A 23,635-nucleotide genomic window follows, 5' to 3' on the forward strand; every position below is an offset into this window, starting at 1 on the left:
GACGCCCATGTGGGGGCCACGGGCCGCCCGGGGCCCAGGGCGAGCTGGAAGAGACGGCCTGGACATGGGGCAGCGGTCGCGCAGCCCGGCAGTGTGGACACGGGAGCGCCCGCTGGGGGAGCTTGGGCGGGCGCAGCCCCATGCAGGCCTGGGGAGGCTGCAGGGGTGCGGGCTCCCTGCTTCTCCGCGGCGAGGCCAGACCGCGGCCCACCTGACCTGGGCTCCCAGGCCGCGTGGCGTTGCCCCCCGCTGCGCACCCCCACGAGGCTACGCTGGCCTCATGGTGGCCTCTGGGCCACGGGGCTGGGAGGGGCGGAGCCGTCGGCTCCCATCGCCAGTGCGCCCACCGGGCTGGGTGGACGTGGGTGGGCCCCGGCTGTCCACTGCGCCCGCCGCCCACTTGTCTGGGGTCCTCGGGGCGGCGGGCGCGGCTGAGTTTCCGTGAGATGCCCGCTTGGTGAGGAGCGGGGTGCACAGCCTGGGGGCTCTCCTGCAGCAGCAGCGTGCAGAGGCCCTGGGGCAGGGGTGCGGCTGGAGCCCCAGGCCGCAGGAGGCCGCGGTGGGAGCAGGCCTGCGGGGGAGTGTGGACCCCGCCACAGGCACGGTCACCACCAACGCCACATCCGGCCCTCGCGGCCCTCAGGGCCGCCCGCAAGCAGTCCCACCCCACTCAGGCCCACGCCTGGGGGCGCCTCTGGGAGAGTCTCTGGAGCCCCCCACGTTGACCTGGGAAGCCAGGAAGGCAGGAGCGGTCCCCATCGGCAGAGGGTCCAGAAAGGCAGGGGGCGGGCCAGCCTGGGGTTGCCCAGCCTTCCTCCGCAGCGGGCAGGTGGCCTGTCCGCCTGGGCCAGCCCGGGCGCGGGGCAGGCTGGTGACAGAGCAGCGGCAGCCCCACCCCCACGCTGCCCACAAGCCTCCCGGGAGAAGCCGCAGCCGGACCTGGCTGGCCCTGCATTCCCGTCCTGGGGCTGCCCACTGGCCGCCGCGTGTCTCGGCCTGTCTGGCCACAGGGCATCAGGCCAGGGAGGCCAAGGCCCCGGCGGGGCGTGCAGGCTGGAGTCCAGGCCGCGGGAGGGCGCTCGCTCCCGCCAGGACAGCCGGCAGGCCGCGTGGTCTGCAGTGGAGCAAGCGGGGCTGATCGGGAGGGGCTGCCAAGCCGCGGCAGGGGGGGCCTTGACCCAGCCTGGAGCGGCAGCCAGGGCTCCTGGCAGGGGCAGGGTCCCTCCTACAGGCCCGGCCCCAGTCAGAGGAGGGCGGGGCCGCAGCCCTCTGTCCCCCTCCCCGGGGCCAGCCCTCCCCCCCGCCGGGCCCGGCCCTTCCCACTCCCCCCGCGTCCCCCTCCACGGGCCTGGGCCAGGGCTGCGCAGGCCCTGGGCCCTCCTGACCCGGCTTTCCTCCCGGCAGCCGGCAGGCCCGGGCCTGCCCCAGGGCCGCTCCCGCAGGGCGGCCGTGGAGACGAGTCCTCGCCGGGGCTGGGCTCCGGCTTCCCTGCTGAGCGGCCCTCCAGGCTGCCCCCCCAGGAGAGGCCTGTGGACGGCCCGGCCCCACGTCGGGCATCTGCGTGGGCATCCACGCGGGCATCCACGGGGCGCGGCGGGGACAACCCGGTAGAGACCGGAGGACAAAGTCGCCCCTCGCTGCCTGACCTGCTCTGTCCAGACTGGCCCTCCTGTCCCTTCCCGCCCTCGGAGGGGGTCTCCGGGGAGCGGGGCTACCCCAGCGGGCACCTGCGTGTGGTCCCGGGGCCTGTGGCATGGAAGTGCTCAGCCCCAGCCCCCAGAGGTCAGCCGGGCCCTCCTGGCTGCGGTCACGGCCCTCGGGACACCCCCTCCTGCCCCCCCCCCCACAGGGTTGATGCTGCTGCCGGGAGGGGGGTGGGGCTCGCCACGAGCCACTGGGAGGCGGCGGGAGCTGTGACATCACGACCGAGGGGAGGTCACTCGGGGGCTGCGGCTCTGTCCTGGCTCTGGACCTGTGCCCAGGCCGCCCGAGAGGGGACACCCACCGGGGCTCGAGCCCCCGGTGCCGCAGCCAACAGACCACCACCCCTGCCCCCCAGCACCCCTCCTTTCGAAAAGCTCCTGGGTCGAGGCTGTCGAGCGGCCCTGGGGGTGCCTACCCCAGCGCGGGAGGTGCCAGGACACGGGGGGCCACAGCCCCATCAGCCGGGAGGTTTATGGTGCCTCGGAGCCCCCCGCTTGCCGCGGGCCTGGCCCCTGCACCTGTCTCTGTTTGCACAAATCCTGACCTGATCGACCGAATCACGGAGCTTTGAAGGCTGTGCCAGGCCCCGCGGGCCCCCACAGGCCACCCTGGCCGCACAAACAAGCGCACCTTTGTCTCCAGCACCCCCCTCCCCGCCGGCTGTTAATAGTTAAGCGGCTGGGGGTGGGGGAGGGCCCCCGCCGAGGCTGGGCCGGAGCCAGCAGGCACGGCCCGGGCATCCCTGACCCTCACCCCTGGCCGTGCCACCCCCGGCCCCCCACTGCACCCAGGCCCCAGGACGAGGCCCGCCGAGCGGCCCCCGCGCGCTCCTAGGAAGGGACCGCGCACAGCGGGGACCCGAGCCCCACGCCAGCGGCAGGCTGCGCGCCAGCAGAAGGGGCCTCCGAGTGCCCACTGCCAGAGGGGCCAGCCAGGGTGGGGCACCGTGCACGGGTCCTCGGCCGGGCAGAGCGCCCTGGTGCGGGCCGGCCCTTCCGCGGGGGGCAGCTGTGTCCAGGACAGGCTGGGAGATGAGCGGGAGCCCAGGGCTGGAGGAGGAGGGAAGGGGCAGTGCCGGGGCCTGCAGGGCTCTGCGCGGGACGGCAGAAGCACCCAGAAGGAACGAGGGGTGCCCCCTCCAGACGCCTAGGCCGGCGGGTTTCGCACGCGTTGCCAGAGCCAGGCCCCGCCGGGGGCCGGGAGGCGGGAGGCCGGCCGAGCAGGCCTCCCTGGGTGGCGGAGAGACGCGTGGCTCTGCTGCCCTCCCGCCTCCTGCCACCGTTTCCTGAGGGCCTACTATGTGCCGGCTGCGGCCGGTTCAGGGTGTGGGGGCGACAGGCCGTCCGCTTGCTGCCGACACAGCGCAGGGGGACGCGCAGACACCGGTAACTGGACCCGCGGGCCCAGGGGGGTGAACGTGGGGCGAGGCTGGGGTGTTGCCCTCCGGGGCCCCTGGGGTCCAGCTGCCTCCACAGTCCCCGCCCCGACCCAGCGGTCTACGCCTCCCCCCTCCCTGTGCCCTCCGCTGGAGGGTGCCTGGCCTGCCCACGAAGCCCCTGCCCCTCCGGCCGGCCGGGCTGCCCGCCCCCACCCTCCGCAGGCCGGCACGGGAGACCCCCGCCGCGCGCTCCTCGCCCAGGCCTGTGCCTCATGCGCCCGGGCGCCAGGGCTGGGGGGGCCTGCAGGCCGGGGCCGGCGCCCTGGGGCCTCCGTGCAGGCGGGCGGGGCAGGGCGGGTGACCCCTGAGTGTGGGGGGTCACAGGTCCGATCAGGGACGAGCAGCAGCTGCGTTCCCGGGGGTCCCCAGAACCCGGGCGGGCGGCGAGACCGCGAGTCTCGAGAGGCTGTTGACCATGACGCGGACCTGCCAAGGGCCTGGGAGGCTGGGAGGACGCAGAGCCGCTGCCCCCCCCCCCAGGGTCCCCGGGAGGCAACCCCTGCCCCCGCCACGGCCACAGCCTGAAGACAGCGGCTGCCTGTCGTGTGGGGCCGGCCGGTGGGGGACTCCACGCCGGTGCTCCCCGCCAGGGCAGCTGAGGAGGCAGACCAGGGCCGCCTCCCGGGGCCCGCCAGCGCGGCCTCCCCTCTCCTCTGCTCTCCCCCCGCCGCTGCCGCCCACCTCAGCCCACACCCCCGGGTGTCCCGCCCGGGGAACGTGCCAGTGGGCTGGGCACACGCAGCGCACAGCAGGGGCCCGCCCGCCGCGTCCCGCTGACCCGCGCTCCCAGCCACTGCCTCTGGCACCGCCACTACCCACTACCTGTGCGGCACCCCTTCCCCCCAGAGTGAGGGCACTGTTGGCTTGGAGGGAGCCCCGGGAGGACGGGCAGCACCCCTGCTTCCGGCACCCCCTCTGCGGGCATCTGCACCCCGGGCCCCACAGAGCCCCTCCTTGCTCTCTGCTTTGTGGGCTCCTTTCTTCGGGGGGCCAAGGGGCTGCTGAGGGTGGGGTCCCCACCAGGAGGTCCCAGCACACCGGGGAGCCCTCCCAACAAGCTGCGGCGGGCGGAGCCGGCAGGGCGGTTGCCACAAGGCCTGAGGCCCCTGGAAGGGCGGGAAAGCAGCCGCGGCTGCAGCGCCACCAAGTCAAGTGTCAGCCCCCGGGGAGGCGGAGGGGGCAGGCGGAAGGGCAGGCCCAGGCGGGAGGAGACTGGCCCTCTGCTGGCGCCACGGCTGACCGGGGAGACGGGGCTGCGGAGGGGCTGCCCTGACCACCGCGCAGGGGCCCTGAGGCCATGCCGGAGTGGGGGTCTCAGCAGGATGGGGGCGCGGGAGGGGCTTGGAGCTGCATCCAGGCAGCGGAGGTGGGCACGTTGCTGGCCGCAGCAGCTGTGCCCCCAGAGGGGACGGTCCCTTCCTCCCAGGCCCTTGTCCTGAGCGGGATGTAACCCTTTTTTAAAATATTTATTTATGCACACAAGAACTGGGGTACAGGCCAGAGATGCGGGGGGTGAGAGGATTCCCCAGAGGCAGAGTGGGGAGCAGGACAGGCAGACGGACTGAAACCCCCTGCTGAGGGGAGCAGCGGGGAGCCAGGAGAGGTCTGCTGCGCCCTGTCAGTCGCTCCCTGGCTGGGGCTCGAACTCTTGCTGCAGAGGCTGCGGACAGCTTCAGAGGCTGCGTCTTAACCGCTGCGCCACCAGGGAGGCCCGGGACCTAACCCTGGACTGAGCCCGGGGGCGGGGGGCATCCCTGAGGCCAAAGCTGAGGTGGAAGGTTCGGAGGTCGACATGCAGGGAAGGGCCAGCCGGGACTGCCATGTGTCCGTGTCATTCTGGTGTCTGTGTCACCCCGTCGTGGGCGGGGTCCAGGCCATGCAGGGGGCGTCTCAGGCAGTGCCCAGGAGCTGGGGCAGGGCAGGGCGGGATGCAGGACGGGCTCCCAGCAACCCTAGAGAGTCAGGAGCCCTGTGGGCAGCAGGCAGGGCCGCAGGAGAGGGCCGGGCATGGGGAGCTGGGCCATGCCCCCAGCCTGGGACCGAGTTTGGAAGTGGGGTCTTTGCAGAGTGATCGATACAGTGAGGCCGCAGGTGGGGCCGGCCCCGGGCCGTGTCCCTGTGAGAGGAGGGACAGCCCTGAGGACGCGGCAGGGGCATCCACCCGCCGGGAGAGGCCTTGGGGGGCCCCGCTGGACGGCACACGTGCGGGGTCAGCTGCTGAGGCTGCAGGACGAACGAGGGGTCTGGCTCACAGGAACCCCGAGCGGGCTGCTTACCAGCAACCAATCACCTGCTCCCAGCTCCCAAGTGGCCCCGTCCAGTGGCCACAGAAAGCCGGACCCCGGGGCACTGGACACAGCGACCCTCCCGAGAGCTCCTGCCCGCGGGCTGTGGGCTGCAGCTCCAGGCTGTCCCCGTCCCCTGCCCCCGTGGCCTCGGGCCGCGCTCCCAGTCACCCTCCCAGATTTTCCCGGAGGTGCTGACAAGACGGTCCTAACATTCCAGTGGAAACGGAGAAAGCCGCGGAGGGCTCGAGTCTGCCTGTGGAGCCACCACCTGGTCTGTGTAGACGCTGCGGCAGCGCGGACCCGAGGCCCCGGCGGGGCGGCCCGGCAGCAGGACGCAGGCCCAGGCAGCGAGCGCCCAGCGCGGGCAGAGACGCGGCACCGCGCGTCTCACACCTTACACAGAGGTCACCTCAAAACAAGCCACAGGGGGCTTCCTGGTGGCACAGGCGGTCGAGCGCCGCGCTGTGAAGCTGTCCGCAGCCTCTGCAGTGCCGGTTCGATCCCCGCCGGCCTCGGAGCAACCCACATGGCGGCAGGCCTCTCCTGACTCCCCGCCGCTCCCCTCAGCAGTGTATCTCGTCAGTCTGCCTGCTCTGCGCCCCGCTCTGGCTCTGGTGAATCCTCTCACTCCCTGCATCTCTGGCCTGTACCCCGGCTCTTGTGTGCATCAATAAATCAATCTCTAAAAAACAACGATAAGCCACACACTTCAAGACCAGGAAGCATGTAGAAGGGAATACGGGTGAAATCTGCGTGACCTGCACAGCCAGGCGTCAGGCTCTGCACGCTGGCCTCGGGGCCACTCGTGCCAGGGGTCACGCCCTGCGGGGCTGCCCCTCCAGGCCCCGGGTTTTCAGCAGCGGGACCTCCAGCCGGGGGTCAGCAGACGTGGCCGCGTCCCCGGGCCGCAGCGCGCTGGAGGGCCCGGTGGGGCTCGCATCCCCAGCTACGCCGCCAAGGCGCTCGTGGAAGGAACTGGGAACTCAGCAGCCGCTAACTTGGCCTTTCCCTCAGGAAAGGGCAGAGCCGCGGGGACGGAGAGGACGCCACACACAGCCCCTCGCCATCAGACGGCGCCTGCGCCGGGATCCGCGGGAGCCCGGGACTCAAGGTGAGGAAGCAGCCGGTGGGCAGGTGGGTGCCTTAGGGCAGCATCCACTCAAGGCCGAGGCCTGAGGGGCGAAGCGGCAGCAGGCCTGCGGGTGGGGGCAGCGGGTCCTCACCCCAGAGACGCCGGGCCGGCCTGTGCCCAGGGGCTTCTTGTCCCCGGTGGAGGGCACCGAGGTGGCACCGGCTCCCTGGCCCTGCCCAGCAAGGTCCAGCTGGCCTGTGTGTGTGTGTGTGTGTGTGCATGTGCGCCGGGCACGCCCATGTCTGCCTGTGTGTGCACGTGTGCTCCTTGAGGGTGGGGTGGGGTGGGTCCCGTCTCCTCTGAACCGGGCCCGCGGGGGGCGGGGCGGGCGGGGCCTGCAGGTGAAGTGGGGCGAGAGCAGGCGCCCCAGGCAGTGGCAGGCGCCTGCCCAGAACAGGTTGGGACTGCACGTGCACTGCCCGGCCATCCCGGGGGAGCTGGCGAGGGGAGGGGAGCGGTGTGGGGGAGGGTCTGCTGCTGCCCTCCTCCCGGTCAGGCCGAGGGGGCCGCCCATCCCCCCTCCGGGAAGCCCTCGCTGCTCACCCTGGGCACAGGGATCTGGGCTGCCCCTTGGTTGCACTTTGACCCCGTGGTCGGTCCCCCCCAGCGCTCTCAAGGGCTCCCAGATATTCGAGAGGAGGGTCCCGGGACTCTCACCCGCGCCCCGTTGCAGCTTCCTCAGCACTGAGGCCTCCTGGCTGGGCCCCCAGGCAGGCGCCGCATCCTCCCTGCCATGTAAACCAGCACCGCTGTGGTCAGTGCCTCAGCCCCGCGGCTGCAGGAGTCCGCAGGGCACTGCCGCAGGCCCGGAGGCCCCTCGGGAGCCCGGGGCCCAGCACCCGGGGGACACCGGGAGCCCAGCACGGGGCCAGCATGTGCGCACCTGCCCGGCTCTGCGGCCAGAGGGCAAGCCCAGGCTTTCCCCTTCTACTCAGCGGCGGGGCCCCTGTGCCCCTGTGCCCGCAGGCCCGCCCCTCCTCCTGGGCCCCACACGGACACTCGGCTCAGGATTTCCGGGCCCGGGCTGGGACACAGGATGAGGATGAAGCCGGCCAGGGTGTGATGGGCGGGCGGCTGCCCAGAAGCTCTTGCGCTGACCCGACGGCGGTGGAGGGCAGGGACGGGCAGGGGTCTCAGGACGCCCGCCGGCGGACACTGCCCGCTGACGTGGGCGGAGGCTGGAGAGCACGTGACGTTCCTGGCAGGCCACCCGGTGCTCGTGCTTGGGTGAAATGCACCCAGCTGACCCCGCCCCAGGAGCCAAGGGCCCAGCGGGCGGGGGGCCTGGGGGTCCTGGGGCCGGGGCTGGGCCGGGCGGGGCGGCTGGGGCCCAGCACTCCCAGCTCCGTCCCAAGGACCGGCTCCTCCCGGGACCAGCCCCTCTGCTCCCTGGTCCAGAGCAGGCGGGGAGGCAGGTGGGGGCTGGGTCAGCCCACCTGGCAGCAGGGCCGAGGAGCCCAGGGGTCCCCCAGTGGGTGCAGGGCTCCCTGCCCTCCGCACCCCTCGGGAGCTCACATCCACTCCGCCCTCAGGTTCTGGCACCAACTGCAGCCCCGCCCGCTTCCAGGTGTCCTCCCGGGTCTCCAGGGCACCTGAGTCCCAGGGTGGTGTGCAGGCCAGGGCACTGGAGGAGGCTGGCCCTGGTCCCTGCCCGGCTGCCCGGGCTGACCGGAGGCCTTGGGGTCTGGGCTGCACGTGGATGGGTGCAGGCGGCTGAGCCGTCGTGGAGACCCGTCTCAAGCGCCCGCCGCCTGCCCACAAAAAGCATCCAAATGAGAGACAAATACCTGCGGGAGAGGAAGCTGGGGCATGGGGCAGCCGGGCAGCCTGCTGCCGTGGCCTCATTTGCGTAGTAATTGGGCGCGTGCAGAGATTTGCATGTTTATCACCGCAGCAGCAGCAGCAGCAGCCGCGGCCAGGTGGGGGCCAGGCGGGCCGCAGGGGCTCGGGTTAGGCCACGGCCCAGGGTGGGCCCCGCTGCCGGACAGGAGGGGCTGGGCCTGGGCCGTCCCTGAGCCCAGGCCCCACGCGGGGCTCTGTGGGTGGGGAGGGCGGAGCTCTCCGAGCAGACTGGCGGGGTGACGGTCCCGCGGGGAGAGCCAGCCCGGAGCTCCTCACCCCACGTGTGATGGGGCCGCCGGACTGTGCCCGGCGCATGCGGGCGTCCTCACCCCTGCGCCCCAGCTGCCACTGAGTCTGGGGCCCGCCCACCTCACAGAGGTCAAGTGGGGTCACGGGGTGGCCCCTGGCCCCCAGGACCGTGTCCCTCTAAGACACGCATACGGACACGCACAGAGGGGCGGCCCTGAGGCCACGGGGAGGGCCTGTCCCCCTGCCCTGCCCTGCACGCAGCCCGGGACAGGGACACTGTGCGGACCGCGGCGTAAGGGCTCCAGACGCAGGGCCCGGCTGGGCACCCCCGTCCCGGCCTCGGCACCCGTGGGGGCGGGCCTGGCAGCATTTTAAAGGGCAGGTTTATTAGGGAAAGAGGCACCTCTCTGGGGTGCAGTGGGGACACGCTGGGCGCCAGCCGACTCCACCCCCACGGCCCCTGTGCCCGGCTCCCCGGGCAGCGCTGGGCAGCGCCCCGGGCTGAGGGTCCTGGGAGAGGCAGAGCGTGCCGGTCAGGGGTGAAAGCTGCCCGTGGCCGGCAGAGGGCGAGGCCCCGCCGTGGGGCAGGCCCCTGGAGATGGGGTCCCCACTCTCCCCGAGGGGTGCCGCGGCTGCCAGGAGCTCTCTCTCTTCCTGGCTGGCAACAATTGGCGCGCTCGGCACGTCAGTGAAGATGCAGGCCGGGGAGGCGCGGGCCTCGTCCGCAGCGTGTGCTGGCGCCGTTTTCCTGAGGTCCCTCCAGCTTTGCAGGAGGGTGACCAGTTCCACGGCCCGGCCCTGGAAATGCCAGGCCCGGGCAGGGGGCAGCATGTTCGTCTCCTCCGCCCCGCGCCTGGGGACCCTTGGGCCTCCAGAGACAGAGCGGCAGGCGGCTGCAAAGGCCCCTCCCCTGACCCTAAATCAGAGTGGCCGCGAGGGCCCGGTGGGGTGCAGGGCCGGGCTGCCCTGCCCGCGGCTGTGATGGAGGCCGGGCCTCTCCTCAGTCTAGTCCGCAGGACAGGCCACCCCGTGAGGTCAGCCCGGGGCCCCCGCTTTAGGGACATGGCCGAGAGGCCTCACGTGGGGCCGAGGGCCCGCTGCTTCCCGGGGGAGGGGCAGTGCGTCCCTCCTCGGCCAGCACGCACCAGGCTGCTGCCCCGTTGGCACACCCGTGCCCCTCTGGCACAGAGAGGGCGCCCAGTGCAGGCCTTGTCATTCTCCATGCCCCAGCCACCCTGCCCGCACCCTGGGGTGCAGTGGAGTCCAGAGGAGAGCGGGCCCTGTGGCCCGCAGGTCACTGACGGTGCCTGGGCCTCACTGGCAGCCATGCCACCTGCCCCCCGTGCCCCCTCCCGTCCCTCAGAGCAGCAGCTCCACTTGGGCCGAAGCCCCAGGCACCAAAGTAACCCCGCCGGGCAGCCCCTCACGGGCCCAGGGCTACCCGGGAGCTGGGCGCTCCACCCCAGTTCCAACGGCTCCGGCCACGCCCTGCCGAAGGGGGGCCTTCAGCGCCCTAAAGCAGCCTGGGGGACCCCTGCAGCCCTGCTCCCACCCAGCAATAAAAGAGCTTCGTGCTCAGTCTGACTTCAAAGCTGCCGCCGCCCAAGGTAGGGCTGCGCCGCCGTCTCCAGGGCCCTCTGGGCTGGGGGCGGGTCCCCAGGAAGCTGCTGCCCCCCCTCGAGCCTCCCGCTGCCCAGGTGGGTCCTGCAGCCCCTGAAGTTGGGGGGCAGTGAGCTGGGCCACGGCGCTGCTGACCCCTCTCCTCACACCCCCCACGGGTCTGCAGGCCCCTCTCCGTGTGTCCCCCTTGGCAAGTGGGCAGCTGGCATGGGGCCAGCGCTGGGCGGCCGTGGAGCTCAGAACTGGGTCCCAGCCCTGAGGCGGGGCGGCTGCGCCCCAGAAGGGGCCAGCTGGGCCCCGCTGCACACCCGCACTGCCCGCAGGCCCCGCAGGGCTTCCCGAAGGCAGCCCAGCCCCAGCGGTGCCCGAGCCGCCCCGGTGCAGGGGCCCCGGCTCGGTGGACCCCAGCCCCGCAGCTGCAGAGCAGCGGGAGGACGAGTCCCGGGAGGGGAGCCGGAGGCCAGCGCCCTCCGGGCACTGCCCAGCCCTCACCCCCCGAGGGCTGCGGCCCGCGGGTTTATTCTCAGCCCCCCATCCCTGCCCACTCGGAGCTTGGCCAGGCGGGGGCATTCCAGTGGGGCGCGGGCGGCCCGTCTTTATTGGCTTCCAGGCCGGAGTCTGTACAAAGCGCGTCCTCGCCGCGGGCGCCGGGCCAGGCCTTGGGGGCCGGCCGTCCTCGGAGGTCCAGTCCGCGGGCGCCCCGGGCGCGGCATCGGGCAGCCTCGGGGCCCGCGGGGTCCAGCGGCGCGGGGTCTCCGGAGGCTGCGGGCGGCTCCTGGGGTCGGTCCGGCGCGGGCGGCGCGCGTCGAGCTGCGGGAGGGAGCGGACAGCGCCGGTGAGTGGGGCCGCCCCGCGCCCCCCGCCGCAGCGGCCTCGCTGGCGGGGAGACGCGAGTCCGCGGGCGCCCCGGGTTCGGCCCGAGGCGCGGGGCGGGGCGGGGCGCGGCCGGCGCGGTGAGTCAGGGCTCCGCGCCCCGCGGCTCTCGCCGCCGCCCCGCCCGGCGCGATTTGCAAGGCAAAGTGTCCCCCGCCCCGGCGCCCCCCGCCCGCCCCCGGCCCCCCCAGCCCCCCGCCGGGCGCCGCGCCGCGAGCGGGAGCCCCGCGACCCCGCCGGCAGGGCGGGTCCCGCTCGGGCGCGACGAGGTCGGGGAGCCGCCAGCGCGCGCCCGGCCCCCCCGCCCCGCACCCCCCGCTCGGCCCCCCGCGCCGGCCGTTACCTGGGCGGGGCTCAGCAGCCCCCCAGCCAGGCGGAGAGGTCGAGCAGCTCGCGCGCCGCGGGGCTCAGCGCGCCCTCGCCGCCGCTGCCGTCCAGGGAGCAGGCGGAGCGCGGGGAGCCGGGCTCCGAGCTGGCGCCGCGGCCCGGGGACGCCGGGGCGCCGGGGGCGCGGCGGGCGCGCGGGGCGGCCGGCGGGGCGCGGGGGCCCTCGCGGCGGGCGCCAGCAGCCCCCCGGCCAGCGCGGCGCGCAGGGCGTCGTGCTCGGCCAGCAGGCGCTGCAGCGCGCGGATGTACTCCACCGCCGAGCGCAGCGTCTCCACCTTGCTCAGCTTCTTGCTGGCGCCGCCGAGCGGCACGTGCTGCCGCAGCGCCTGGAACCCCAAGTTCACCAGCTTGACGCGGTTGCGCTCGCGCTCGTTGCGCCGCGCCACGGCCGCCGCGCCGCCCCCGGGGCCCGCCGCGCCCGGCCGCCGCCGCCGGCTGCAGCGCAGCAGCTCGGGGGACGCGGGGCGCCGCCGCAGGGAGCAGCCGCCGGGGACGCCGTGCGCGGGGGCCCGGGGCGGCGCGCGGGGGTCCATCGCGCTCGCATCCACTCGCGCGGCGCCTCCTGCGAGCCCCCGAGCTGCGCGGCGGGAGGGAGCGGCCGAGGGTCGGCAGCGGAGCGGGGACGGCGCCCCCGGGCTGCTGGCACCGCGCGCCCAGCGACCCCCGGGCGCACTCCCTGCTCGTCCGGCCGGGACGGCGAGGCGCGGAGGCCGGGAGGCGGGCGCGGGGAGCGTGGGGCGCTCGTGTGCCGCGCGTGCTGTCTCCCCGGCGGCGCGGGCGGCCGGGTTTAAAAGTATCGCTCACCCTCCTCGGCGCCGGCACCTCCTTTCTCACGCCCTCCCCCGCCCGCCGGCCGCGCTTCTCCCTCCCCCTGGCGCGCACAATCCGCAGAGTCCAATCGAGAGCGCGCCCCCCACCCGCCCCGGGGTGCGGCTCGCGGGCCCCGTGCGCCCTCGCCTCGCCCGGGCGCGGCCGCGAGTCCTCGGTGGGCGTCCCCGCCCCAGCAGGTGCCCCGCGCGCCCGCCCAGACGCGCGTCTCAGGTGCGCGCCCCGGTGCCACGGCCTCCGGGAGCTGCCGCCGGGCCCGTGCGACCCCCGCGGGCCCCCGCGCTCGCCCCCCAGCCCCCGCCCGCCCCGGAGCCCCGGCGCCGCCAGCCGCCCGCACGCGCGGCGCGCGCCGCGGGGGGCGGGGAGGGGTGGGGCCCCGGCTACGCGGCCCGAAGGGAGGAGCAGCGGGCGCGCCCCACAGCCGTCCCGGCCGGGGCGCAGACGCCGGGCGCGTGGCTCCCGGGGCGTCGCCGGCTGCGCCTCCCCGGCGTGGGCGCGCGCCCGCCCTGCGCGCCTGTGGCCGGCGCCCCCCTGGGTCTTCGTCCCTGGAAGTGGGACTGGGGGTGCAGCCCCCAGCGGGTGGGGCTTGGGGCGTGGTAGACGCCCGGCCGCGGCGGGGGGGGGGGGGGGGGGGTTTGCGGCTTCCTGGGCGCCTCCCCCCACCGCCCACGCAACCCTCTACCCGAGGTGTCTGTGCGCCCGGGCCCCGGGGAGCTGGACGCGGACGGCCGCGGCCCGCCCCGGGCCACCTTCTCCTCGTTGGTCCTTCCCGGCCCTCGCGCTCCGTCCCCCCGACCCCCGTCCGTGCCTTCGAGCGAGCCCCAGATGTTTGTTCCCTCAGTGCCCCCCTCAGCCCCACCACCCCTCCCTGAAGGCCCCCGAATTGGGACGGTGGGCACGGCCGCTGGGCACCCTAACCCTAACCCTAACCCCGAGGCTTCTCGCGCTTCGCCTCTTGAGACGCCACCTCAAGAGTTACTCCGGGCCGCTGGGGAGGGGCCTGCGGGGCGTGCGGGGTGTGTAGTTAAGGGGAGCGGTTCCTTCTGCCCCATAGTCGGGGGCTCCGGGGGGGCGGGGGGGGGCGGTGCCCGCAGGAGGTCACAGGCGCTCAGGCTTATCCCGAGGGGAGGGCCAGGTGCTCGGGACTGGCGGGGATGGTGCGCCGGCGCGGCCCTTCTGGGTTCCGGCTGGGGGGCCGGGACCCTCCCCAGGGCTGCAGGGCAGAAGGCCTCAGCGCTGAGCTGGGGCCCTGGCTCGGTTCCCCGCGGGATTGCCCTGGCAGGTCAGGCAGACCTTCCTGCTTTGGAGAGGTGAGCCGGAGGTCAGCACTGCCTGGGCCGGGTGGGCAGGTGCCCCACTGATTTGTTCTGCCCCCGTGGGGCAGACCAGCATGCCGCAGGGATGGCTGAGGCTGTGCCCTCATCAATTCTGCCATCACCAGGGCTTCATGAGACTGGGGTTCAGAACCCCAGACTCCTGGGGCACCCTGGGGAGACCAAAGGTCCAGAACTTGCTCTTCCGGAGGGAGAGGGATGGGGCTGCATCTCACCCTCCAGGACCTTGCTCGTCAGGGACGGGACCCAGCCCGCCTGGGGTCACAGCAGAGGGCTGGCCCAAGGCCACTGCCCAGCACCCCTCTGCCCCCTCCAGGGGCTGTGCCCTCCTTGGCAGCCCAGAGACACAGGTAGGACATTGGCCCAGCAGAGTCCTGCCTCCCAGGGCATGCCCAGCCCTCCCCAAGGACGAGGTGCTCCAGGCTTCCTCGGGTGGAGACCTAGGGAGTGTGACATGAGCTTCGACCATACAACGTTCCAAAACAGGAACAGGAGAGTGTGATAACATTATCAGTATCATACAGCCTGTGACTATAATGATAAGAAAAGGTGGAAGAATAATAACACCTCCGTGTTGTGACCATTACTGAGTGGTAGCACAATCGTTCCCACTGCATCTTTTCCCACTGTTTTTGCACCCAGGTGTATGCATGTGTGTCTGTACAGGCCGGGGTGACAAGCTAGACCAAGGGGCAAGCGTGCTGGCAGGCTGCGACTTCTTGTCTGAGTCACGTCCTGCTTTAAAATCAGACTCTGGCCTGAATGATGAAGTTCCTTGTGCTTCTTTCAATGCTGTGATGGAGGCAAGTGTTTCACTCTGTTCACCCTATTCCAGCTGATTGTAACCACCAGGAAGATTCAGGTCTCTAAGTAGTTCAGTTTCCTGGCCACCGTCGCATCATCTCACTTTTAACATTTTTGTGTCATTATATTTGAGATGTGTTTCTTGAAGATAGCCTAGACTTAGAACTGGCTTTTAAAGAATCCAATCCAGTGAGAGTTGCCTTTTGATTGAAATGTTTAGACCATTTACATTTAGTATGATCGTTCATCTAGTTAAGTCTATCATCTTGTTTTCCATGAGTCCTTTGCTTTTTTAGTTTTTTAACAATTAATGAGCAAGTTTTAAACAATCCCATTAGTTCCTTCATTGGCTTATGAACTATATTTCATTGTTTTTTTATTTGAGTGGTTGTTTTAGTTTCTATCTTTAGCTTACCACAGTCCACATAGGGGCAATATCATACAACTTCACACATGGTAGAAGTTTTACAAAAGTGCACTTTAATTTCTTCCCTCCTGGTCTTTCTGCTATTGTTGTCATACATTCTACTTTTACAAATGCTGCCACCCCTGCATAAAATAGTCATTGTTTTTGTTTTAATGGTCACTTATCTTTTTGTTGTTGTTGTTATTTCTACAAGAACCGGGGTACAGGCCAGATGTGCAGGAGGGTGAGAGGATTCACCAGAGACAGAGCAGGGAACAGAACAGGCAGAACGACCAAAATACACTGCTGAGGGGAGCAGTGGGGAGATGGAGAGGTCTGCTGTGCCATGCGGGTTGCTGTGTGGCTGGCAGGGATCAAACCGGTAGCATAGAGGCTGTGGACAGCTTCACAGCGCTGCGCTCAACTGCCTGCGCCACCAGGGAGGCCCTTGTCACTTATCTTTTAAGAATACTTAACTAATAACAAGTTTTAATTTATTTACTCACACAGTTTGTGTATATCTGTAATTCCACCTTGTTGGAGACCAGAATTTCAAAGTTTTAACTGAAGACAGGATTTGTGATGGTACCATGCCATGTTAAGCTCCAGTGAAGCAAAAAAAAAAAAAAAAAAAGAAATCATTTCTGTGAGAATCCTTGATCCAAAGGCAGCCAAATCAAAAAGGATAAAGTAAAATTGTTTCTTTTTGAAGATGACAGGAACTTGTATAGAGAGAACACTAAAGACTCCACAAAAAAATCTGTTAGAACTAATCAGAAATTCTGTAAAGTTGCAGGATACAAAATCGATATACAAAAATTGCTGTGATTGTATACACAAAAGATGAACATGTGAAAAAAGAAATAAGGTAGATAATCCCATTTACAATAGCATCGACAGTAATAAAGTAATTAGGAATGAACTTAACCAAAGAGGTGAAAGATCTGCTCCTAAAAACTAAGATATTGATGAAAGAAGTTGCAAACAAATGGATGGAAAGATAACTCACATTTATGGATAAGAATAATTAATATTGTTAAAATGTCCATGCTACCTAAAGCCACTCATACACTCAGTGCAATCCCTATCGTAATTCCAATGGCATTTTTTACAGAAATAGAGAAAATAATCCTAAAACCCACATGGAACACACACACACACACACACACACACACACACACACACAAAGAAAACAGTCAAAGCAATCTAGAGAAAGAACAACAAACCTGGAGGCATCACAGTTCCTGACTTCAGACTATGCTACAAAGCTATAATAATCAAACGGTATGGTGCTGGCATAAAAACAGACTCACAGACTGATGGAACAGAATCAAGACCCCCAAATAGGATCATGCACATCCAATCTCCAAATTTTGGACACAGGAACCAAGAATAATCAATGGGGGAAAGATAGTCTCTTCAATGAATGGTGTTAGGAAAACTGCATGTCCATGTGAAACGGAACCCATATCTTACAGCACTTATAAAATTTAACACTAAATGAATTAAAGACTTAAAGCTCTAGAGCATTTAGAGGAAGGCACAGGGCGAATCTCCTTGACATTGATCTTGTTAAAGAGTTGTTGAGTATGACGCCAAAAGCATAAGAAAGTGGGAGTACATTAACCTGAAGAGCACCTGTCCTGTACAGGAAGTGATCAATACAATGAAAAGCAACCTCCAGGGTCGTGGAAAATATCTACCAATTGCATATCTGAGGAGTCAATATCCAAAATATATAAAGAGGGCCTCCCTGGTGGTGTAGGGGTGTAGTCTCAATGCTATCACTGCTGCAGCCTGAGTGCGATCCCCAGCCAGCCAAGGAGCTGACCCATAGGCCCCCCTGTAGACCTCTCCTGTCTCCCCGCTGCTCCCCTCAGCAGTGGATTTCAGTAGATCTGCCTGTTCTGCTCCCCACTCTGTCTTTGATGAATCTTCTCTTGCCTATGCTCCAGTTCTTATATGTAAAATAAAGTCTTCAAAAAAAAATATGTATATATATATATATAACTCATACAACTCAGTAACAAAGGAACATACAATCTGATTTTAAAATGAGTAAAGGGCCTGACTACACGTTTGTCCAAAAAAGATATACAAATGGCCCACAGGTCCTTGCAAAGCTGCTCAGTATCACTGATCATCAGGGGAAATACAAATCAAAACCACAATGGGATATCACAGCACACCTGTCAGAATGGCTATTATCAGAAAGGCAGATAACAAGTGCTGGCGAGGGTGTGCAGGAAGGGGAGCTCTTGTGCACTGTCGGTGGAATGCAAATGGGTGCAGCCATAATGGGAGCAGGGTGGAAGTTCCTGAAAAAACTAAAGCTAGGCGGTGATATGAGCCAGCAGTCCCACGTCTCATGTTTAGGGCAGCATTGCTCACCGTAGCTAAGATGTGGAAACAACCTGTGTGTCCTTCAGTGAACAGATGGATAAAGAAACTGTGGTGTAGATATACCTGGGATATTACTCAGCCATGAGAAAGAAGGGAATCCTGTTCTTCACATCCAGGCGCATGGAACTTGAAGGCACTATGGTAATGAAATAAGTCAGAGAAAAACAAATTCTGTATAATATCACTCACAAGTGGAATCTTTTTTTAAAAAGAATTTATTTATTTATTACAAGCACTGAGTACAGTCAGAAGCGTGGGAGGGTGAGAGGATTCACCAGAGCCAGAGCGGGGAACAGAACAGGCAGACTGACACAGTACACTGCTGAGGGGAGCAGTGGGTGCGGCAGGAGAGGTCTGCGCGCCATGTGGGACCCTCGCCCCATGACCGGGGAATGAACTGGCGCTGCAGAGGCTGCGGCAGCTTCACAGCCCAGCGCTCAACTGCTGTGCCACCGGGGAGGCCCCATAAGTGGAATCTTAAATAAAGCCCAGCTCACAGAAGCAGAGCTGAATGGTGATTGCAGGGAGCTGGGGTGGGGTGGGGTGGGTAGGATTCAGTTTAAGGTGAAGAATAAGTGCTGGACTCTTGTGGATGGATAGACAACACGGTGACAGACTTAGCAGTGTCACCCTATGTAGCTGAAAGTCTCAGAGAGCTGTGGGACCCCCTCTGCAAAGAGGTGGCTGTGTTGAGCTGACAGATGTGGAAACCAGCTGTACCTTGAGAATCATTTTGCAATATGGGTGTTAACCCATCACGGTGTAGACCTTAAACCTACACAATGTTATGTCATTGTATCTCAATAAAACGGGGCAGATGAAAGAAAACTGGAGTGGCTATTTTAGTGTCAGAAAAAGTAGGTTTTGGAGTAAAGAAGATCGGGATAAAGAAGGTCCTTTTGTAACAATTAAGAGGTCAGCTGAGAGAAGACGACTATCCTAAGTGTTAATGCATAAAGCAAGAGCGCCTAGATCTGCAGAGAAGTACACAGATGCTCAGCTATAGCGGAGACTTCAGGATGGCAGACGTGTGGACAGCAATGATACAGAAAAGGTAAGTAAAATTATTAACCCACTTGACATCGATCGGAAATTGACATCGATTAATTTGACATTGATCAGAAATTCCACCCTAATCAGCAAAATATATTATTTCCAAATACATGTGAGCCCGCTACCAAATTAAACCATACAGTTCACAAGCCTTGAAAAGTGTAAATGAAATTGAGTTACGCAAATTATATTCTCTGTCCATAATGGAAGTAAATTATCCTAATAAAAGAAAGACACTTGAAAAGTCTCCAAATATTTGGAAATTGGAAAATAGATTTAAACAATCCATGTTCAAAGAATCAATCAAGAGAGAAAGTAGAAACCACTTTGAAGCCAAAAATAAGGGGAGACACAATACCCCAGCACTTGGTGGAAAATTCAAAGGACTCAGGACCTATTAGAACTTACAACTTTTACCGCTCAGGTGCTAGTTATTCTTGCATCCTATTAGCATAAATCTTGCAAATCACTAGCGCCAGCTTCCTAGAAACTAGAAAAAGAATAGCAGACTTTCCCCAACATGAGTAGAAGAAACACAAACACAAGCATCAGGGCAGAGTGAGGTGGGAACCACAGAGATGGGGGGGCGCCAGCCCCCCGGGGAGAAGCACTGCTCTCCCCACTGCGTGAGGGGTGCCGGGTCTGCAGGTCCGCAGAGGCTCAATAGCAGAGTGATTGGGGCAACGTGATGCGGTCAGCTGAGGTGAAACAGACACATCTTTGAAAGACAGGATGGACCAAAACTCACACAAGAGGAAGGAACCAGAAGAGCCCACCCCGTCAGCAAATTGAAGTAGCTAAAAACCTTCCTACGACGAAAAGCTCAGGCCTAGAGGGCATAACCGGTAAGTTCTCGCACACAGTCAAGCATGAAATAAAATTAATTTTACATAGACACATCCAGAGCAACCGAAACGACGGGGCTCAGCTGTGGCATTAGCGAGGCTCCACAAACGCAAGAAGGGCTGTGAGGCCCGGTGAGAACCAGCAGGCGTCACCGGGGAGGCGGCGGCTGGACACGCAGGAGCAGGACGTCCGTTTCCGCCAAGCTAAAGTATGGAGGCAGCACCCTCCCAAAGAAAATCCCAGGGGCGCTTGTTTCTGGAGAACGTGGCAAACTGATGTTTGAAACCTGTTATTACTCATATAATTTTACTTTCATTCCTTCATGGATACATTTACCTGTGAAAACTTGGGGAGTTTCGGGTTGGGTTGGAGGGATCATCATTTTTGCCAGTAAAGTCAGTGGATCTTTTCATGTGATGGCTTTTCCCTTCCCGCTGTTCACCTGGCGTGAATGGAGACAGAGTCCATCTGTGAGCTCCCCTCCTCCCTGTCTTTAGCCTGTTCTGCTGGGACCCCTTGCGGCCTGCAGTTTTTATTACCAGCTTCATCTAGCTTCGTATCAGATGGGGCAAGCCCCTCTTTCTAGTTCATTCCATTGAGAGCTGGCTGCCCTGCTTCCAGCCTGGCCGCGGGGGTGTCCGTGCTGAGCACCAGTGGAGCACTCGCACTCATGCTGACGGGGAGCACATGGGTGTCTGGTGACGGGGATGGCTTGCTGTCTGTCTACCAAGGGCGGGCTGGGCTCTGTCTGCTCCAGTGGCAAGGGGCAGGGTCCTCACTTGAGTCTCGTATTCTCCACGGAGGTCACCACAGTCCTGTCCCACTAATGTCAGGATCCCCAGCTGGTCAGCTTTGTTGAGATATCATTCATATACCATAGAATTCGCTTTTCATGTGTACAGGTCTTATACCTAATGCAACTTGGAAAAGAGGAACAAACTAGACCCAATGATAGCAGAAGGAAGGAAATCTAAAAATACAAGAGCAGAAACAAATGAGAGATCAAAAAGGTTATACCAAAAAAAATCAATGAAACGAAGAGCTGGTTCTTTGAAAAGATAAACAAAAGCAGACAAACCTCTAAGCAAGCTAGCAAAGAAAAGAGGAGAGATGGAATTATTACACAGAATCAGAAATGAAAGTGGAGAAATCACCACAGTACATACATGCAAAGGGTTAGAAGAGCTTGCTATGAACAACCACATGCTATTTGATAGCCTTGAAGAATTGGCAATTTTCTAGCTTAGCAAGACTAAACCAGGAAAGAACAAAAGTTGAATAAATTTATCACAATCAGGGAAATTAAAACAGTAATCAAAAATCTCCTCAAGGGCCTCCCCGGGGGCGCAGCGGTTGAGCACTGGGCTGCGAAGCTGCCCACAGCCTCTGCAGCGCCGATTCGATCCCCGGCCACTGGCGAGGGTCCCACATGGCGCGCAGACCTCTCCTGCCGCCCACTGCTCCCCTCAGCAGTGTACTTCGTCAGTCTGCCTGCTCTGCTCCCCGCTCTGGCTCTGGTGAATCCTCTCACCCTCCCGCGCTTCTGACTGTGCCCAGTGCTTGCATAAATAAATAAATAAATGTTAAAAAAAAATCTCAAAACGAAAGCCCAGGATCAGATGACTTTACAAGCAAATTCTATCAAATCTTCAAGGACGAACTTATGCCAGTCTTGCTCAAATTGTTTCTAAAGGTCCAAGAAGAGGGAATGGTCCCTAATACATTTACTCGGCCAACATTACCCTAACAAAACCAGATGAATACAGCACAAAAAAAGAGCTCTACAGAACAACATCCCCGATGAATGTTGACATGGAAATCTTCCACAAAACACTAGCAAATCCAACTCAACAACACATTACAAGGACTATTCATTATAATCAAGTGGGATTTATCCCAGGGATGCGAGGATTGTTTAACACACGTCAATCAATTAATGTAATAGATTCCATCAACAAGCAAGAAGACAAAAGACATATGAGAACATCAATAGATGCAGAGAAAGTATTTGACAAGATTCACCATCCATTTAATATTTACAAAAAAAAAAAAAAAAAAGAAGAAGAAGAAGGTGGGAATAAAAGGAGCCTACCTCGACACAATAAAAGACATAGAGCACAGATCGACAGCCGGTGTCATACGGGGGGGTGAAAAACTGAACGTTTCCCTCTAAGGTCAGGAAGGAGACAAGGGTGCCCACTGTCACCACTTCTGTTTAATTTTGTATTAGCGGTTTTAGCCAGAGCGATCAGACAACAACAGGAAATAAAAGGAATCCAGATTGGGAAGAAGAAGTGAAACCATATTATTTGCAGAAAATGTGACACTATATATAGAAACCGTAGACGCCACCAAAGAGCTACTAGAAACAATGAATAAATCAAGTGGCAACACCTAACACACAAAAATCTGTTGGTTTTTATAGCCAACTGATGAATGAGAAAGAAAGAAAAGAATTCCGTTCATAACTGCATCCCCGAGGAGCTGCGGGACTTCCACAGCGAAAGCCACCCTAGGAAATGGTGACATGGCGACGTGGCGAGGCGTCCATTCTCCCGGAGAGGAGGCGCAGGAGTCGGAATGATCATCTGCCAAAGCAACACGTAAACTTAACACAACTCCCATTAAAGTGCCAACAAAATTCTTCAAAGAAATAGAATAAAAATATTAAAATGTATATGAAACCAGAAAGCCTTTAACCAGCTAACGCAATCCCGGGGAACGGAGGAGGGGAACAGAGGCCTCGTGCTGCTGGCTTGAAACTCTGCCAGAGGCAGCAGTCACGAAAACAAGGCGGCGCTGGGATAAAGCCAGACGCCTGGGCCGACGGAACGGAATGGAGCGCCCAGGGATACATTCGTGTCTATGTCAAGTTTAATTCGTGGTAAAGGAGCCACGGCAGGGGAGAAGAGAGTCTCCTCAAGAAATGAAGCCGGGGAACGGGATGGCCATTCGTCAAGGAATGAACGTGGCCCGCTCTCTCCCTCCAAGCGTGAAAATCAATTCGAAACATCAAAGCCTCAGCTATAAGATCCACAACAATCAAGTGTGTGGAAGAAAACCCCGGCGACATCGACGGTAAAGACAATTTTGGAGATTTGACCCCATGGAAAGGGATAGAAAAGCAAAAAAGCAAAGTGGAATGACCTCAAGTCCGAAAGCTCTTACGCAGGCAAAGGCCACCTCAGTCGCCCCATGAGAGGGAGAAGGGAGCCACACGCCGGGCGGCCCACACGGGCATCGCCGAGAGGCACACGCGTGCCCCACTCAGGGGTAACGAGCGAACCGCGCGGTGAGTAAACGGGCAGTGGGCCTGAAGCGGGTCACCGGGCGGACACTGGGAGACGGGCAGCACCCCGACGGCGCCCAGCCTCCTCCCGACAGGGAGAGGCAGCTCGGGCCACGGGAAGGCGCCCCACGCCCGAGAGGCCCGTGGAGGGGACGCGGAGCCGAGCCGAGGCCGCGCCGCGGGGTGTGACTGAATGTGAACAGCTGGAAACGGGCGCACCGCGGGACCCGCCGCCCAGGCTCACGGAGCCGCCCCCGAGACTCTGCTGTCCAGCGGCCAGCAGCCCTGCAGCGTCCTCTCCGCAGCCGGACGTGGCGCTCTGAGCAGACGGGCCCGTCCATGCCGCGGACGCTGCTCGGCCGGGGGGCGACGGGGTGCTGCTGCGCGCAGCCAAGTGGCAGGGGTCCGAGGGCTCATGAGCGGCCGGGCCGGCGGGGACGGGCGCGGGGCCTTCATGCGGCACCTGCTGCAGCGGTGCGAAATCAGCTCGGGGTGCCGATGGGCAGCGAGGGGCCTGGGGCGGAGGGCGTGGGGCTGCAGGAAGGGCCCGGGGTACGAGGGAGGTGGGGGGGGGCAATAACTGGCAGTTCAGGAAACTTCCGAAAAATCACTGGCCGCCGAGGTCTCCATCTCGTGACAGAGGACGTCCACTCGGAAATCAAAGCATCGAAGTGGACCCGGCCGTGAGAGAGACGCCCGAGGCTGCGCTTCCCCTCGGCTCGTGAGTGTCCCTGAGCCGCGACGGGCTGCGACCTCTGGGCCGCTGGGGACAGTTCAGATCCGGACAGAGGGCGGGAGGCCGGACTCGGGCCCGTCAGCCCTCGCAGCCAGCCCTGCAGAGGTGCGGCTGGCACGGCCTCCCCCGGGGCTGCAGGGGCGCCTCCTGGGCGGGAGGGCCCGGGTCAGGGCAGGCTGCCTGCGCCTCGCCCGCCGAGGAGGAAGAGCGGCCGGGGCAGGCCTCCCTCCGAAGGCCGTTGGGAGGGTGGAGGCTGCCACCTTCTGGCCCAGGGCAGCAACCTCCCAGCCAGAAGGGCCTGCTGGAGGCCTGCACCCGCCGCCTGGGTCCCCGGGGTAACCGTCCGGGTAAACTGAGGCAGCAGACAGAAAACAGGCAGAGGCAGGGAGGCAAGTAGAGCTGA

At 63.6% G+C, this 23,635-nt stretch overlaps 1 protein-coding gene across 1 annotated transcript; it reads right to left on the reverse strand.

Moving 5' to 3' along the window:
• Nucleotides 1-11,500: 11,500 nt before the first annotated feature.
• ASCL2 (achaete-scute family bHLH transcription factor 2) lies at nucleotides 11,501-12,075 on the reverse strand. Its single transcript, XM_037515664.1, is given in 2 exon segments — nucleotides 11,501-11,643; nucleotides 11,646-12,075. Coding segments are annotated over 2 exon segments (564 nt in total). The 5' UTR covers nucleotides 12,067-12,075.
• Between the last annotated feature and the right edge of the window lie 11,560 nt (nucleotides 12,076-23,635).

The sequence above is a fragment of the Talpa occidentalis genome, unplaced genomic scaffold (genome assembly GCF_014898055.3).
Source record: "Talpa occidentalis isolate TD23 unplaced genomic scaffold, MPIMG_talOcc4v2.1 talOcc4.17, whole genome shotgun sequence".
Lineage (NCBI taxonomy): Eukaryota > Metazoa > Chordata > Mammalia > Eulipotyphla > Talpidae > Talpa > Talpa occidentalis.